Source organism: Belonocnema kinseyi, chromosome 10, assembly GCF_010883055.1.
Source record: "Belonocnema kinseyi isolate 2016_QV_RU_SX_M_011 chromosome 10, B_treatae_v1, whole genome shotgun sequence".
Lineage (NCBI taxonomy): Eukaryota > Metazoa > Arthropoda > Insecta > Hymenoptera > Cynipidae > Belonocnema > Belonocnema kinseyi.
Window position 1 is genome coordinate 33,551,121 of NC_046666.1, and position 17,718 is coordinate 33,568,838.

The window sequence follows — 17,718 nt, forward strand, 5'->3', positions numbered from 1 at the left end:
AAATCGTTTACTTGTGAACTTTTGAAAAAAAAATTAAAAGATTTGTGATAGGGGAGTGCTGTCCTAAGTCGGCACTCTGTGTTAGACATGGACTAACAATCAAGTGTGTTGATTTCTGTTTTCTGTGTACTTTCGCTTGATAAATACGATTTTTCAGTCGGTCCTGAGTCGGCTCCAAAGAGGAGTGTCCTGAGTCGGCACTTTTGTTTCTTTCGTTGTTATTTTATTTTGCTCTATTTAAATCCACACCTTTTTTTCATTTTAATTGCTTTAAATTTGTCCAATTCCTCTTAGAAATTGACTTTACCTGCCTTTTTCTTGCTTTTGAGCGGAAAAAATTATGTGCCGACTCAGGACCAGCGTGTGCCGACTTAGGACAGGAATATTGAGCAATAGGAAAAAATCGATTTCTTCACTTTGCAGGGCATTGTGACCGCAAAAATAACTCGACACTGCTCCAAATGACAGTTTTCGAAAAAAATTGTATTGTGCCGACTTAGCACAAATCTTCCCCATCACACATAATAAGGTTTTTCTATGGGAAAATCAGTGCTTTATAATTATTTTTCATCTACTTTGTCTAAATTTTCTAAATACATGTTTTACATTGGTCCACTACGCTTCCTTTTTTTTTTGGTTCACTGTTTTCATTTTTTTATGCATCTGTAAGATTTAAGACTAGGACATCTAACAAGATATTTCGATGGCTTTCTCAGTCTTTTTCCTTGGTTTTCTCATCCTTTTGAAAGTACGATTTTAATCCACTGGGTATTACAAGCGTAAAACAACTCGTATTTATTAGTGTGAAAAAAGCAACATTTACACCTATCAATATATGTTTTATCTTACCTCTATTATCTTAGTAGGGTATTTAAAATTAGACGTGCTTCAAGCGAAACAGTAATTATAGTACAGCACGTGCGTTCATCAATCCTAGACATGAAGAAAAATTAAAAAGTAGAGAATTAGTTGACTAACAGCTTTAAAAAAAACTAATTCTGGCTAATAAATACAATTTCGTGAAAAAATTATAACATAATACTGACGATTGTTCTCTCCAGAACAATCCAAACATTTTCTCTTCCAATCTAAAGAGTCCAGAGAGTTGGAAAAATTTGGAACTAGCGTAAACCGTTTTCTAAACAAAATTTTTTTTTAATTAAAACTTTGTAGAGACTTTTGAATATGTAAAAGTGTTACATACTAATTTTCGACGAATTAGAACACGTTTTATGCGGATAATATCACAAAAAGGAGAAAAGGAACCAACCAAGGTCATCGGGTCTAAATTTTTTTTTAAATTTAAGCTTTTTGCCGCGCTCACTAGGCGCGCTCGTGCTGTTCGGGGGAATTCTCACGAGCATGAAAATATGCTCGACTTTTATTTATTTATTTTTATGAAAAATTTTCAAATGTATTAATTTATTTTAAAAAAAGTTTTTTCTACTTTACAAGATAGCTCTTTAACAAAATACTAGAATTTTCCACGAAATAATTGAAGTTTTGACATAATAGTTTATATTTTAATAAAAAAAGAATGAAATTTATACAACAAAAGAAAAGAATTTTAAACCCAAAATGACGAATTTCCGGCACACAAAGATTTTTCACTCAAAAAAATAAGCAAAAGTTTATCTAAATTATTGATCTTTCAAACCAAAAGACAAATATTCTTTACAAAAAGGCAATTTTTTAACAAAAAGTATGACTTCAACAAAAAATTAATTTTCCACGAAACTGATGCATTTTTACGCAAAAAAAAAATAAACAAATGAAATTTGAAATCAAAAAGATAAATTTTCAAACAAATAGTTGAATTTTTTGTTGAAAACAATTTTAGTCGAGTTTTCACGATCAAATTATGAATTTTTTAAAAAGAAAAATTTTTCCACCAAAAAAATGCAATTTTCAATCCAAAAAGACGAATTTTTAAACAAAAACGATGACTTTTTAACAAAATTGTTGAATTCTCCAGCAAATAGTTGAATTTTCACCAAAAAATATGAAATTTCTCTCAAAGCAAAACAATTTTTTATTACAAAAAAAGTTGAGTTTTCATCCAAAAAAGATTCCAGATAACTCAGTAAATTCTCTTTTTAAATTTATTCTCCTTGTCTAAAAATTTTTCTTTTTAGTTAAAAATTCACTCTTTGATTGAACAATTATTTATTAACTCAAAATTTGTTTATTCAATTTTTCATTCTAAAATTATGACATTTTTTGTTCAAAATTCGTTTTTTTTTTGGGTTGAAAATTGATTTTTTAAACTTAAAACGTGTTGGTTGATAATTTATCTTTTTCTAGTAAAAATTAATTTTTTTCTTGAAAATTGAACTATTTCAGTTGAAGATTCATCATTTATGTTGAAAATTCATCATTAAATTTTGAACAAAAAAAAAAGGTCCTGATCAGTATCGACTACGTAATTTAAAAAACAATATGTTTATTTCACTCTAGAATGTTCTTTTTTTTAAATATATGTAGCAATTATAATACATAATTGTTTAAACAATAAATGCTTTAAATTCTCTTAATGCTGTTTGATTATTATTTTTCTCAGTTCTATAATTAAAAAATGGCCTTCAGGTTATTTTTGCCAAGCGACTTTCATTGGCCGCCCCAGCCTTGTGTCGATGCGCGCGCTGCAAGAACTTGTTCAACTGCGCATGTGTCGAAAAGCGCGGGTCGATTTGAAATTAAAAAAATACGCACTAAACTTTTTTTCTAATTCGCACCTCAAGAAAGACACAAAGCTGCGTGTCAAAACGGATTGCGTCGATTTTGACACTTTTACTTACTTTTGAAATAAAAGTTTTTTAATATATGGAACAGACGACGAACAAAATTGTTGCTTTTCTCTTTTTTGTAAAATTATCTTCATCCTAATGACGTTCGAGAAAAGTTTCATTCTGATATTAATTTTTAAGTTCTACAAAGTTTTTCAAAATATTCCTCTTTTGCGGATTATTTTGTGAAGATCGTTTTTATTTTTTCATTAACACTGCATCTCTGGAAGAATAGATGATATGCAAATCAAGATCATTTTCTTCCACTTTTTATTATGACGCGATACTAAATTATTTACGCCGATTCGAGTTTCTTCTATAAATATAAAAGTTGCATCCATGTTATTATTAAACGTGGATTAAGTTTCAAAGTAGGAACTCGACTGATGTAATTGTTGATAAATGTCCTTCTATAGATGAAAAACAGGAATTAGTAAGCTGGACTAGCAACTGTAGAAACTGTCTTTGAGGATGGATGTTGACCCTGAGGAGAGGCTCCACTTTTCACTGCTCGGAATTTTAAATAAGCGTCGTAAATGTAGGCAACTGTTGCGCAGAAGCCGAAAAACTGTGGAAAATGAGAGCATTTATTGGACAATATAATGTTTTTTTTTAGGAATAATGGGGATCCATAAGCAACAATTCTAAGATGTCCTAAGACAACTCAATTTTTTTGTATCGCGCACTCTTCTCAGACACTTGCGGGGAAAATACTGAAGGCGGTCATTCTCGAGTCGCTTCGTGTCCGCCCATGATTACAGCTTATGGGCACCCGCAGTGCGCGAGTACTGCAAAGTGCGCGAGTACCCATATGCGGATATTGCGCATTATTATGTATTTCAATTGGAAACGGTTTGGATGGTCCTGACGCTTTTACTAAACCGAGAGTTGGCTGCAGCAAACCTATTATTGAATATTTAAAGAAGAAATAAGCCAATCCAATAGTGTGATGAAAAAAAAATCATCCACAGACTTATATACAAATTTTATCGGAATCTACAAACATTTTGGTTTATAATTGAAAAAAAATTATTTTTATTGTATTTGAAAGCCTTAAAAAAATGCATAGGATGTTTCGGTTGAAAATTCAACTCTTGTTTTTTAAGTTTGTCCTTTTTATTTTAAAGTTTACCTGCTTTAGCAGAAATTAAATCTTTTTCTGGTAAAAATGAAACTATTTGGTTAGAAATTAAGCTGGTATATTATTTTCTTGAATACTTGACTATTTCGTAGAAAATTTACTTTTTCTTTAAAATTTATATTTTGGTGTTGAAAAATGAACTGAAATATTTTCTGGATAGTTCCACTCATAAAAAAAATTTGTTTTCTTATTACAAATTAATTTGTTTTGGTACAAAATTGATCTTTTTTGGATAAAAATGCAACTATTTGGTAGAGAATTGAACTATTTTGTTAAAAATTCATCCCTTTTGGTTGAAAAAATTCATCTTTTTGGATTGAAAATTTAATTTTTTTTTCATAGAAACTTATTTTTTTTTGTTACAAAAATTCCATTTTTAATGGTACTGAGTTAACTGGAATCTTTTTTGGATGAAAACTCAACTTTTTGTCTATTTAAAAATTATTTTGATTTATATTTTTTGATATAAATGCAACTACTTGCTAAAGATAAATTTAAAAAAATTAGATTAATTTAAAAAAAAAAATTATTTTCAACGAAATAGACGAATTTTAAACTGGAAAAGGAATTTTTTTAACAAAAAAAACGGAAATTAAATTTTGAAATACAATTTTTTTATCCCAACTGATGAATTTTCAATATAAATGATGAATCTTCAACTGAAATAGTTGAATTTTCAACAAAAAAACTTAATTTTTACTAGAAAAACATAAATTGTCAACCAATGAGATGAATTTCTAACTAAAATTATAGAATATTCAACTGGAACAATAGTTACATTTTTAGTCCAAAACAATAATAATTTTCAACTAAACAAACAAAAATCAACAAAATACTTAAATTTACGGCAAAAAATTCCCTCTTATCCAAAGAAAAAAAAAACAAGTTTTTAATCAAACAGCTAATTTTGCTACAAATGAGTTGAATTTTCAGCCAAGTAATTTTATTTTCAACCCAAGAGATGAATTTTTAACTAAAATTATTATTATTTAATTAGAATACTTAGATTTTTCACTAAAAAGAATAATTTTTAGACAAGGTGAATACATTTTAAAAGAGAATTTACTGAGTTATCTGGAATCTTTTTTGGATAAAAACTCAACTTTTTTTTGTAATAAAAAATTATTTTGCTTCGCGATAAATTTCATATTTTTTAAAATAGAAATGCAACTAATTGCTAGAGAATTCAACAAATTTGTTATAAAGTCAACGTTTTTGATTCAAAATTCGTCTTTTTGGATTGAAAATTGAATTGTTTTTGGTAGTAAATTATTTTTTATTGAAAAATTCATAGTTTGATCGTGAAAACTCGACAAAAATTGTTTTCAACTGGAAATTCAACTATTTATTTGAAAATAAGATAAAATTCATCTGTTATAGAAGAAATTACTTCTTTTAAAATACTTCTTTTTTTTAGAATTAATTTTTTAATAGAAATTGGAACTTTTCCATGTTTTTTTTAAGATTGATATTTTTTAGTTAAAAGTTTCGAATTTTTTTGTGAAAAAATGATTTTTTAATTTGAAATTTCATTTTTTTGTACGTAAAAATGCATCCGTTTTGTTGGAAAATTAATTTTGTGTTGAATTAATACTTTTTGTTTAAAAATTGCCTTTTTGTAAAGAATATTTCTCTTTTGGTTTGAAGGTTCAATAATTTACATAAACTTTTACTTATTTTTTTGAGTGAAAAATCTTTATTTCTCGAATTTTCAACAAAAGTATAGTTTATTTTATATTTTAAACCAAAGGGTGAAATAATGAATTTCTTTAGTAAAAAAAAAAAAAAAAAAAAATTCCAACCAATAATGACGAATTTATAACAAAATAGTTCAATTTTAAACTAAAAAATATAAATTAGGAAAATTTTTTTATTAAATCTTCAAGAAAATTATGAATTTTTAACCCAATAGATGTTTTGTCAATTAAAAAGACGAATTTTTCTTTAAAAAGGTAAATTTGAACAAAAATGACTAATTTTGCCTATGAAAAAAATGAATTTTTAAAAAGTTGGTTGAACTTTTTACCAAAAAGATAAACTTTTTCCCAAAAAAGACATATCTTTTAAAAAATATGTAAATTTTCAGACAGAAATATAAATTTTCTACCCCAAAAAAAATATAGTTTCAAGAAAACAAATAAATTTTCAGTCACGGAAATAAATTTTTAATGAAAATGAATAATATTTCAACGAAGAAAATGAATTTTCAACCTAAATATTGAATTTATAACTAAAAAGTTGGAATTCTAAACCAAAAAGATGAATTTTCACCCAAGAAGATTAATTTTCTACCAAAAAAATATAATTTTCAACTAAAAAGATGAATTTTGAAAAACGAAAATTAATTTTCTACAAAAAGTTAACTTTTGACATAATACATTAATTTTCAATCAAATAGTAAACTCTTTATTAAAAAAAAAAACTTTTAAACCAAACATCGAACGGACTAAGAAGATTAATTTTCTACAAAAAAAGACGAACTTTCAACTAAAAAGATTAATTTTCAACCATGAAGATTAATGTTCTACAAAATACATAAATTTTTAACCAAATAGATGAATTTTCAATTTAAAAAAGATTCATTTTCAACCAAAAATGGAACAGGTTTACTTTTAGTTACGGAAATTATTTTAAAGCACCTAACAAAGAATTTTAAACAAAATAGTTCCGTTTTTAACCAACAAACAAAAAATAATGTTTATAAAAAAAATGAATTTTCCAGGAAATAGATGAATTTTTAAAATATAAATTTTAAATCAAACATGAAATAGTTCAAAATTCAGCGAAAAAAGGTTTTCAAAAAAAAGTCGAATTTTTAATCAAATTAATTAATTTTTAACCAAAGAAATACATTATAAATAAAAATTATAAATATTTCATCTAAGGAAATGAATTTTTAACTTCGAACCTTAATCTTTTACGAAAAAAACTAGCCTGGACAAAATGCATCAATTTTTAACCAAATAATTAAATTTTCAATTATAAAAGATCACTTTTCAACCAAATGTCGATTAACTAAATTTACATTTTAAAAATTATTTTTCAATCAAACAAGGAACGAGTTTTTAGCAAAATATTATAACCAAGAAGATTAATTTCCTACCAAAAAAATAGTAATTTTAATTAAATATAGTTAATATTTAATTAATAAAGATGAATTTGTAATCAAGGAGATTAATTTTCTACCAAAAAAAATATAAATTTTAACCCAAAAAGATGAGCTTTCAACTACGAAAATTGATCTCCTACAAAAATATTAACTTTTAACAAAATAAAATAAATTTTCAATCCAATCGTTTTTTCAACTTAATTTTCAACTAAAAAAGGATCATTTTTTAACCAAAAATCCAATAGAATAAGAAATTTAATTTTCTATAAAAAAAAAACGAATTTTCAACCGCAAACATTAATTTTCTACAAAATACATTATTTTTTAATTACAAATTTTGAATTTCTAACCAAAAAGACTCATTTTTAACCAGAAAGATGGATTTTTAACCATAAAGATTAATTTTCTATAAAGAAATTAACTTTAGACAAAATTAATTAATTTTCCATCAAATAGTTAAATTTTCAACTAAAAATTATCTTTTTTAAATCGAATTTTAATTAATTTTCTATCCAAAAAGACGAACTTTAAAAAAAAAGATAAATTTTTAACTACAAATATTGCTTTTCTACAAAATACATGAATTTTTAACTAAAAACTTGAATTTTCTACTAAAAAAAGGTTAAATTTCAACAAAAATGGAATATTCTAATTTTTGGCTATGGAAATTCTTTTCAAACAAACAAAGAATTTCCAACAAAATAGTTCAGTTTTTAACAAACAAAAAAAAATAATTTTCATCCAAATAATGAATTTTCCAGGAAATAGTTGAATTTTCAACTAAAGAAATAAATTTTTATTCAAGAATATTAATGTTTCACCAAAAAAGAGGAATTTTCTGCTAAATACGTATATGAATTTTCAACAAAACAGTTGAATTTTCAAAACGTAAATTTTAAATTGAACATGAAATAGTTCAACATTCTATAAAAAAATGTTACATTTTTATCCAAAATTATTAATTTTTTACCTAGAAAAATTAATTATTTACCTAAGAAAATGAATTTTCAACCACAAACATTAATTTTCTATCAAAAAAAAAAAAACTTTGGAAAAAACACATCAATTTTTAATCAAATAGTTGACATTTAACTATAAAATATCAATTTTCAACCAAAAATCGAATAATTAAATTTACATTGGAAAAAATTAATTTGTAATCAAACAAAAAACGAGTTTACAGCTAAATATTGTAACCAAGAAGATTAATTTTCTACCAAAAAACACGAATTTTAACAAAATACATAAATGTTTAGTTAAAAAAAATTTTGACCTAAAAATAGAACAGTTAAATTTTCAATTGAAAAACATAATTTTTAACCCAAAAAATGAATTTTTAAGAAAATAGTTACATTTTCAACCAACAAGATTAATTTTCTCCTAAGAAATACGTATTTTTAATAAAATAATCGAATTTTTAATTGAAAAAGTAACTTTTAAACACAAAACTGAATCTTTTCTCTCTAAATATTTATATTTTCACATATTTCTTGAAGTTTTCATTTAATTCTTCAAAATGGTAAATTTTTTGTAAATTTTTGTTTGAAAATTACGCGCTTTTTATCACTTCTGGATCTGGTTTAATCATAGCCAACCAAAACAGTGGGGCAATATCAAAACATTAAAAATGAACTATTTCCATATTATAATTTTTAAAATTGGATTATTTAAAATTTAAACTAAGCAAAATTGTGTTATTTCTAATTAAAAGAGTTCAAAATTGAATAATTTAAAATTAAAAGCTTGCAGGCTTAAATAATTTTGAATTTAAAGCGATGAAATTTTGATATCTTGAAACTGAAAACTAAATTGAATGTTTTAAAATCTAAGCTTCTGAAATTCTGAAATTTTAAACTTTTATTGGACCAAAAATTATAATTTAACATTAAAATTCATAAGAATATTTTCTTATAAAATCAAAAAATAAATGTTATCGTCATATCCGCCATTAAAATTGGAAAAATCTTAATTATAAAACATTAAAATGGAATTATTCTCCAAAAAATCAAAGCGAAAGTTAAAATTAGAAATTAAAAACATCAAAAATTTCTACTACGGAACGTAGAAACTGAAAAAATTCGAACTTATACTGAAAACAATTTTAGTCACAAAAAATTTTGATATTAAAACCTTTTACAATTTTAATTATTTTTAATAAATTATGATCCTTTAAATTTTTTTAAATTTCAATTTGTTATTTATATTTTCCAAAATTTAAACATTTCAATTTAAATTGCAAAATTAAAACCGATGAAAGGAAAAAATTAGGAATTTATTATTCATTATGAAATTTGTTAAATTTTCAACTAAAGATCGGACAATTTAAAAAAATTAGAGTGTAAATTGAAAAATAAATAGAATGCAAAACAAGATTGCTATATATAATTGCGAAATTATTTTTTTAATGTTGATTTTGAGATGTTTAATGTTTGGAAAATTTTTTTTTATTAAAACTAGATTAATATTTAATTTAAGATTTCGAAGAATTTAAACAACCTTATAATTTTGTATGTTTCAAATTAAAACGACACAATTTAGAATATTTGAATCTAAAATTATTAAATTTGAAACTGAATATCTAGATTTTCAATATAAAAATTTGCAATATTGAAAATATGCAGTGTTGAAAATTTCAATAGACAAATGGTCCTCATATTTTTAATATTTGAATTTAAGACTAAAACATTGTGAAATTCCACATTAGAAACTTCCGAAAATAATGTTTAAATTTAAGCTTTTGAAGCAGAAAAATATAAGTTTTATGGCCTCAATTATTATAATTATTGTTCCAGAAAAACAACAATTTTAAATCGAAATTATAGAAATTGTACAGAAATTTTAAACATGACCGAAGTTTGGTGGGACTGACGCTTGCTCGAGATTGACCAAAAACCTGGGTCGGTGTTCTTGAAGTTCCCAAAACCGTGGTAAAAAAATTTTCGTTAAATATACGCAATTTATTTTTACCAAATTTCCTCGAGTTTCTAAAAATATTTTAAAAGATTTTAAAGCAAAATATTTCAATTTGGTAAGATTGAAGATATTGAAAATGAATTTTATACTTTAAAAGATTTTTAATATAAAATATAAGTTTTATGGCCTCAATTATTATAATAATTGTTACAGAAAAACTATAATTTTAAATCGAAATTATAGAAATTGTACAGAAATTTTAAATATAACCGAAGTTTGGTGGGACTGACGCTTGCTCGAGATTGATCAGAAACCTGGGTCGGTGTTCTAGAAGTTCCCAAAACCGTGGTAAAAAAAAAATTCGTTAAATATACGCAATTCATTTATACAAAATAAAAAAAGTTTAGTGGGTGCGTGATAAAAAAAACCTTGTGTTTTTTAAGAGGTCCTAATAAATAATATGGTTGTCCCAAATAAAATATGCTTTGATTTGAGAAAATTCTCAAATAAGCCTCTGTTTTTTGTGAAAAAAAAAATTATTTTTTTTTTTAAAGATAGGGGAAATAAAATTTAATGATTGCTTACCGCTCCAGCACCATAAGCTGAATCTCTCGTTGCATTACTTGCAGCTACACAAGCAGCTGCGAAGTAAAAAAGACTCAATGCTCCACAGAAACACAATTCCTATAAAAAAAATATTTTGGTCAAATTTAAAATTATTATTGAAAATATAGAATAGGATCGCATAAGAATTTTGGCGGATTTTAAACGGAAAATAAATTTCTTAAGATTTAAATTTAAATTTTATATACTTTAAATTATTAGCAAAAATGTTATTATTTAAAAAAATTTTATAATTAAAAAAATATCAATTATTATTTATAAAAATAATTTTAATTGTGAAATATAATAATAAAAATAATCAATTTATAGGTTTTATTAATATAATATAATAATAAAATTATAAATAAAATTTGAATAATTAACAAAATTAAATAAAATGAATAATAATTAATACAAAATAAAACTTTAAAGAATAAAATAAAATAAGACCAAATTTGGACCACAATGAAAAACAAAAACAAAAAAGAATCTATTGTACTTTTTTTTCAGATTACAATAGAATTTTTTGTTTTTGTTTATTAATTTGTTAATAAAAATAAAATTTTTGTTAATTTGGTCGTTGGATTCTTGTTTTTTTTTTCAACAGGAGTTTGCATCAAAATTAATATTATTCTAAAAATTGGGGATAACAAATAAACTATATAATTTGAATGTTTAATTAAAAATAATTTCATTGCATCTCTAAATGTTTGTAAAATTTCTATAAATCTAACTTTATTTGGTCTATTTCGAATTTTAAATATACCCTAATAATTTTTTTTGATGGTGCAAATTATTTATATATATTTTTTAAATGATTGATAAAATAAATTTGTTATTTTAATTGTTTTTTTTTAATATGAAGAAATAATTCTGTTTTCAATATTTTGTACAAAACTATAATTTTTTAACTTTTTCTTGCATTTAAAGAGAGGAGAAAAATTAAATTATGGACAAAGACTTAGAATATGTTAGTTTAAAAAATATATAGAAATATACAGGTTTGAAGATAATGATTTTTTTTCTTAAAATTCCAAAGAAAATTATTTTTATTCTTTGAAAATCTAATTTAAAGAATATATTTTTCAAGATTTAAAAACATTTCGTAAAATTTCGGTAAAGAATGTAAAAGATTTCAAACCAACAGTTAAATTTTTTTTTTGATTGAAGGCTTATGTCGTCTAAAAATTTAACTGTTTAGTGAAAAACATTTTTTTTTAATTGATTTTTTTTAAAGAAAATGTAACTTTTCCATTTTTTTAAGATTGATCTTTTTTAGTTAAAAATTCGCGTTTTTTTGTAAAAAAAATTATTTTTTAGTTTAAAATTTCCTTTTTTTTGTGTAAAAATGCATCAGTTTTGTGGAAAATTAATTTTTGCTGAAAAGTCATATTTTTTATTTGAAAATTCAATTTTTTTCACAGAAAATTTGTCTTCTGACTTAAAGGTTCAATAATTTAGATAAACTTTTATCTATTTTTTGAGTGAAAAATCATTTTTGTTACAAATTCGTCTTTTTGGTTTTAAAATTATTTTTTGTTGTATAAATTTAATTCTTTTTTGATTAAAATATAAACTATGACATTTTTCCGTTGGCAACTTGTCTTTTTAGTTTGATAATTCAATTATTATGTTAAAAATTCAAGTATTTTTTTTTTAAATTCCAGTATTTTATTTTAAAAAAACATCTTTTATAGTTGAAAACACATTTTTTTGTTTGAAAAAAATGAATAAATTTGAAAATTTTAAATTTGCACCTGAAATACTGTTTATTTCAACAATTAAAAATTACAAAAAAATATAAAAAAATGAAAAAACTGTAAATTTAATTTTTAACTATTGTAAAATCAATTTTCTTCCATTTTCAACAGTTTAAAATTTATTTTTTGAAAATTAAACTGTTGAAAGAAGATGAAAATTGAATTTTGTACTCTTGACAACTCAAGATAAAAAACTAATTTTTCTGTTAAAACCAAGTGTTAAAACTTTAATATTGAAATAATCTTACATGAAAATTTAATAAATAAACATTAAAATTAATATTAAATAATCATTTCAATAAATAAAAAAATGTAAAAAGTTCATTTTTACGAAACTAATATGAAAATAAATTAAAAATTTTTTGTTACGTTAGTGTTTTTCATTAAAAATTTACATTTTTTGTAAAAATCATTAAATTTCAAAGAAGATTTAGAGAATTTTTTACAAGCATTTTATCCTAAATTGGCGTTTCTAAATTATTTTTTAATCAGAATCATTATAATTTAAACAAGATTTAGAATGATTTAACAATTTGAGAGGATGTTAGTATTTTTAGTCGAAAAAATTGAATTTTTAATAATTAAAAATAGAAGAAAATTGAAAATGGAAGAAAACTATAAATTTAATTTATAATTGTTATAAAATCAGTTTTATGCAATTTTTAAAAGTTTTAATTTCAACCTTTGAAAATTATCATGTTTAAAAAAGATGAAAATTGAAAATTAGCGTGGATTATTTAAATAAAATAAGATTTTATTTTTCAAAAACCGGGACCATTAAATATATTTTAAAATTCAGAAAAAAATCGGGGGTGATTTTGACACCAAAAAAACATTTTGTATATGTAACATTTGAAAAAAAGAAACTTTCAACCATAGAATATCAAATAATTTTGAATGTTTTTTTAATTATTTATAAAAATTAGATTTAAAATACTAACGATCTTTTTTTGTAATCGAAAATTATTTTTAAACAAAAATCATTATAATTGAAACAATATTTAGAATTTCTTAAACATTTTAGATGATGTTCGTATTTGAGTAAAAAAAATTGAATTTTAAAACATTAAAAATAGATGAAAATTGAATTGCTGTAAAATCAATTTTCTTCAATTTTCAATAGTTTAAATATCATCATTTGAAAATTAAAGTGTTTAAAGGAGATGAAAATTCCATTTTAAACTTTTAAAAATTCAAGAAAAAAGCGACTTTGGTATTTAAAAAGAATTGTCAAAAATAAAATATTTACATAACTTTACGTTTAAATTTAATAAATAAACATATAAGAATATGAAAAATAGTAGATTTTTGCACAAAAAATAAAAAAATAATAATGAAACAATTATTTTTACGTTATTTTAGTGTTTTTCTTTAAAATATTTCTGTCGAAGTAAAAAATGAATAAGCGTAGATTATTTAAATAAAATAAGAATTGTTTTTCAAAAAGTGGAACCATTATATATATATATATTTTTTTTTTAATTCTGAAAAAAATCGGAGATGATTTTGCCACCAAGGAAACGTTTTGTATGTGTGCCAATTGAAGAAAAGAAATTTTAACCACCCAAATATAAAAAAATTTTAATTGTTTATAAATTTTTTTATAAAAATTAGATTTAAAATACTAACGATCTTTCTTTATAATTGAAAATTATTATTTCTAAACAAAAATCATGATGATTTAAACAAGATTTAGAATATTTTAACAATTTTATATTATGTTAGTATTTTTAGTGAAAAAAATGAATTTTAAAACATTAAAAATATAAGAAAATTGAACAGTTGTAAAATCAATTTCCTTCAAATTTCAACAGATGAAATTTCAACCTTTAAAAATTAAACTGTTTAAAGAAGATGAACATTGAAAATTCCATTTTTAACTTTTAAAAAATTCAAGAAAGAATGGAATTTCGTATTTCAAAAAAGTGTCAAAAATGAAATATTTACATAATGTTACGTTTAAATTTAATAAATAAACATATAAAAATATGGTAAAAAGTAGATTTTTGCACACATCGGGGTGATTTTGACACCAAAAGAAACATTTTTTATAGGTGCTATTTGAAAAAAGAAACTTTCAACCACCCGAATTTCAAAAAATTTTGAATGTTTTTAAAATTATTTATAAAAATTTGATGTAAAATACTAACAATCTTTTTTGTAATCGAAAATTATTATTTTTAAACAAAAATAAACGTATAAAATTATGGAAAACAAACATTTAAAAAAAACAGTAATAATAAAAAAAAATTTTTTACGTTATTTCAGTGTTTTTCTTTAAAATATTTGTGTCGAAGTAAAAAAATCCATTAGTGTAAATTATTAAAAAAATAAGATTCTTTTGTTAAACAGGGACCCTTAAATATATTTTATAATTCTGGAAAAAAATCGGAAGTGATTTTGGTAACAAACGGCACATTTGAGAAAAGATATTTTCAACCGTCCTAATATAAAAAAATTCTAATTGTTTTTTTAAAATTATTTATAAATTGTTTTTTTTTAATTGTTCAAAAACCGGGACCCTTAAATATATTTGTTTAATTCTGAAAAAAATCGGGGGTGATTTTGACACCAAAAGAATCATTTTGGATAGGTGCCATTTTAAAAGAGATATTTTCAACCACCCGAATATAAAAAAATCTGAATTGTTCTTTAAATTGCTTATAAAAATTATATTTAAAATACAAACGATCTTTTTTGTAATCGAAAATTATTATTTTTAAACAAAAATAAACATATAAAAATATGGAAAACGTACATTTTTTCAAACAAAATACAATAATCACAATAAAAAAATGTTGTTACATTATTTCAGTGTTTTTCTTTAAAATATTTCTGTCGAAGTAAAAAATCAATTAGCGTGTATTATTTAAATAAAATAAAATTTTATTTTTCAAAAACCGGGACCACTCAATAAATTTTTAAATTCTGAAAAAATGGGGGTGATTTTGAAACCAAAAGAAACATTTTTTTATATGTGCCATTTGAAAAAAAGAAAATTTCAAACGTAGAATAATGCTTTTAAAATTAGATTTAAAGTGCTAACGCTCTTTTTTTAGCAATCGAAAATGATTATTTTTAAACAAAAATCATTATAATTTAAACAAGATTTATAATCTTTTAACAATTTTAGATTATAATAGTATTTATAGTAAAAAAATGAATTTTAAAACATTAAAAATAGATGAAAAATGAACTGTTGTAAAATAGATTTTCTTCAATTTTCAACCTTTGAAAATTAAACTGTTTAAAGAAGATGAAAAAATACCAATTTTAACATAATTTCACGTTTAAATTTAATTAATAAACATATAAAAATATGGAAGAAGTCGATTTTTGTAACAACAACAAAAAATAATTAAACTATTTTTTGTTATGTTATTTTAGTGTTTTTTTAATATTCCTGTCGAAATAAAAAATCAATTATCGTAGATTATTCAAATAAAATAAAGTTTAATTTGTCAAAAAACGGGATCCTTAAATATATTTTATAATTTTGAAGAAAATCGGGGGTGATTTTGACCAAAAAAAATATATATATGTGCCATTTGAAAAAAAAAAACTTTCAACAACCCGAATATCAAAAAATTGTGAATGTTTTTTAAAATTATTTATAAAAATTAAATTTAAAATACTAACATCTTTTTATGCAATTAAAAATTATTATTTTTAAACAAAAATTCTTATAATTTAAACACGATTTAGAATATTTTAACAATTTTATATTATGTTGGTATTTTTAGTCGAAAATTTTGAATTTTCAAAAATTTAAATTTCAACCTTAAAAAATTAAGCTGTTCAAAAAAGATAAAAATTGAAAATTCCATTTTTAACTTTTGAAAATTCACGAAAAAAGTTATTTTTTGGGATTTTTTAAAAGTGTCAAAAATGAAATATTTATATAATTTTACGTTCAAATTTAATAAATAAACATATAAAAATATGGAAAACGTATATTTTTTCAAATAAAATATAATAATAATAAAACAGTTTTTTGCTAAGTTATTTGAGTGTTTTTCTTTAAAATATTTCTGCGAAGTGAAAAATCAATTAATGTAGATTATTTTAATAAAATAAGATTTTTTCAAAAACCGGGACCATTAAATATATTTTCAAATTCTGAAAAAAATCGGGGGTGATTTGGACACAAAAATAAACACTTTCTATATGTGCCATTTGAAAAAAAAATATTTTCAACCACCCAAATATAAAAAAATTTTGAATGTTTTTAAAACTATTTATAAAAAATAGATTTAAAATACTAACGATATTTTTTTTGTAATCGAAAATTATTCTTTATAAAAAAATCATTATTATTTAAAATAGATTTATAATTAAGAAAAAAGCGAATTTGGTACTTTTTAAAAGTGTCAGAAATGAAATATTGACATAATTTTGCGTTTAAATGTAATAAATAAACATAAAAATATGGAAAAAAGTAGATTTTTGCAAAGAAATAATAATAAAATAATAATGAAACAATTTTTTATTACGTTATTTTAATGCTCTGCTTGAAAATATTGCTGTAAAAGTAAAAAATCAATTAGCGTAGATTAGTTACATAAAATAAAATTTTTATTTTTCAAAAACTGGGACCATTATATATTTTTTTAATTTCGGAAAAAATCGGGTGTGATTTTGACACCAGAATATCAAAAAATTATGAAAGTTTTTAAAATTATTTATAAAAATTAGATTTAAAATACTAACAATATTTTTTGTAATCTAAAATTATTATTTTTAAACAAAAATAAACATATAAAAATATGGAAAACGTACAATTTTCAAACGAAATATAATTATGATAAAAAAAATGGTTACGTTACTTTAGTGCGTTTCTTTTAAATATTTGAATAAAATGAGATTTTATTTTTCAAAAACCGGGACCATTAAATATTTTTTTAAATTCTGACAAAAATCGGGGGTGATTTCGGTAACAAATGGGAAATTTGAAAACGGATATTTTCAACCACCCTAAGATAAAAATTTTTTATTGTTTTTAAAAATATTTTTAAAGATTAGATTTATAATACTAACGATCTTCAGCCAGGGAATAAGTTTGAATTTTTCCACCACATGAAAGATATAAAGTGCCAGTAAAATTAGTGTAGTCCAAAATCCAATCATCGCTATTGTGTTGAAATAGGTTCCTCGACTGGCCTCACTACCTACTGCGACTGAAATGCAAATGAATCCCACTAGGTCGAGAAGCTGAAAGCAAAACAAAATTTAATTTTTGTTTTTTAATCAGTTAAAAGTTTATTTTTCGTTCCAATCGGTCTAGGGTGGCCGCAAAATTTTACTTTAAAAATACTCTAATTTTCCCCTGAACATAAAAAATAATGCAAAAATTTCAAATCAAAAAATAAAAATTTCAAATTTATTTATTTCAACCAAAAAAGATTA

The 17,718-nt window shown here is 22.4% G+C and overlaps 1 protein-coding gene across 1 annotated transcript; it reads right to left on the reverse strand.

Moving 5' to 3' along the window:
* Nucleotides 1-3,042: 3,042 nt before the first annotated feature.
* On the reverse strand, nt 3,043-17,517 carry LOC117181662 (CKLF-like MARVEL transmembrane domain-containing protein 8). Its single transcript, XM_033374565.1, has 3 exons — nt 17,350-17,517; nt 10,535-10,633; nt 3,043-3,354 (listed from the first exon to the last, which is right to left on the reverse strand). Exons 1-3 carry the CDS (start codon nt 17,437-17,439, stop codon nt 3,217-3,219), a joined length of 327 nt encoding a protein of 108 aa, XP_033230456.1. The 5' UTR covers nt 17,440-17,517; the 3' UTR covers nt 3,043-3,216.
* Between the last annotated feature and the right edge of the window lie 201 nt (nt 17,518-17,718).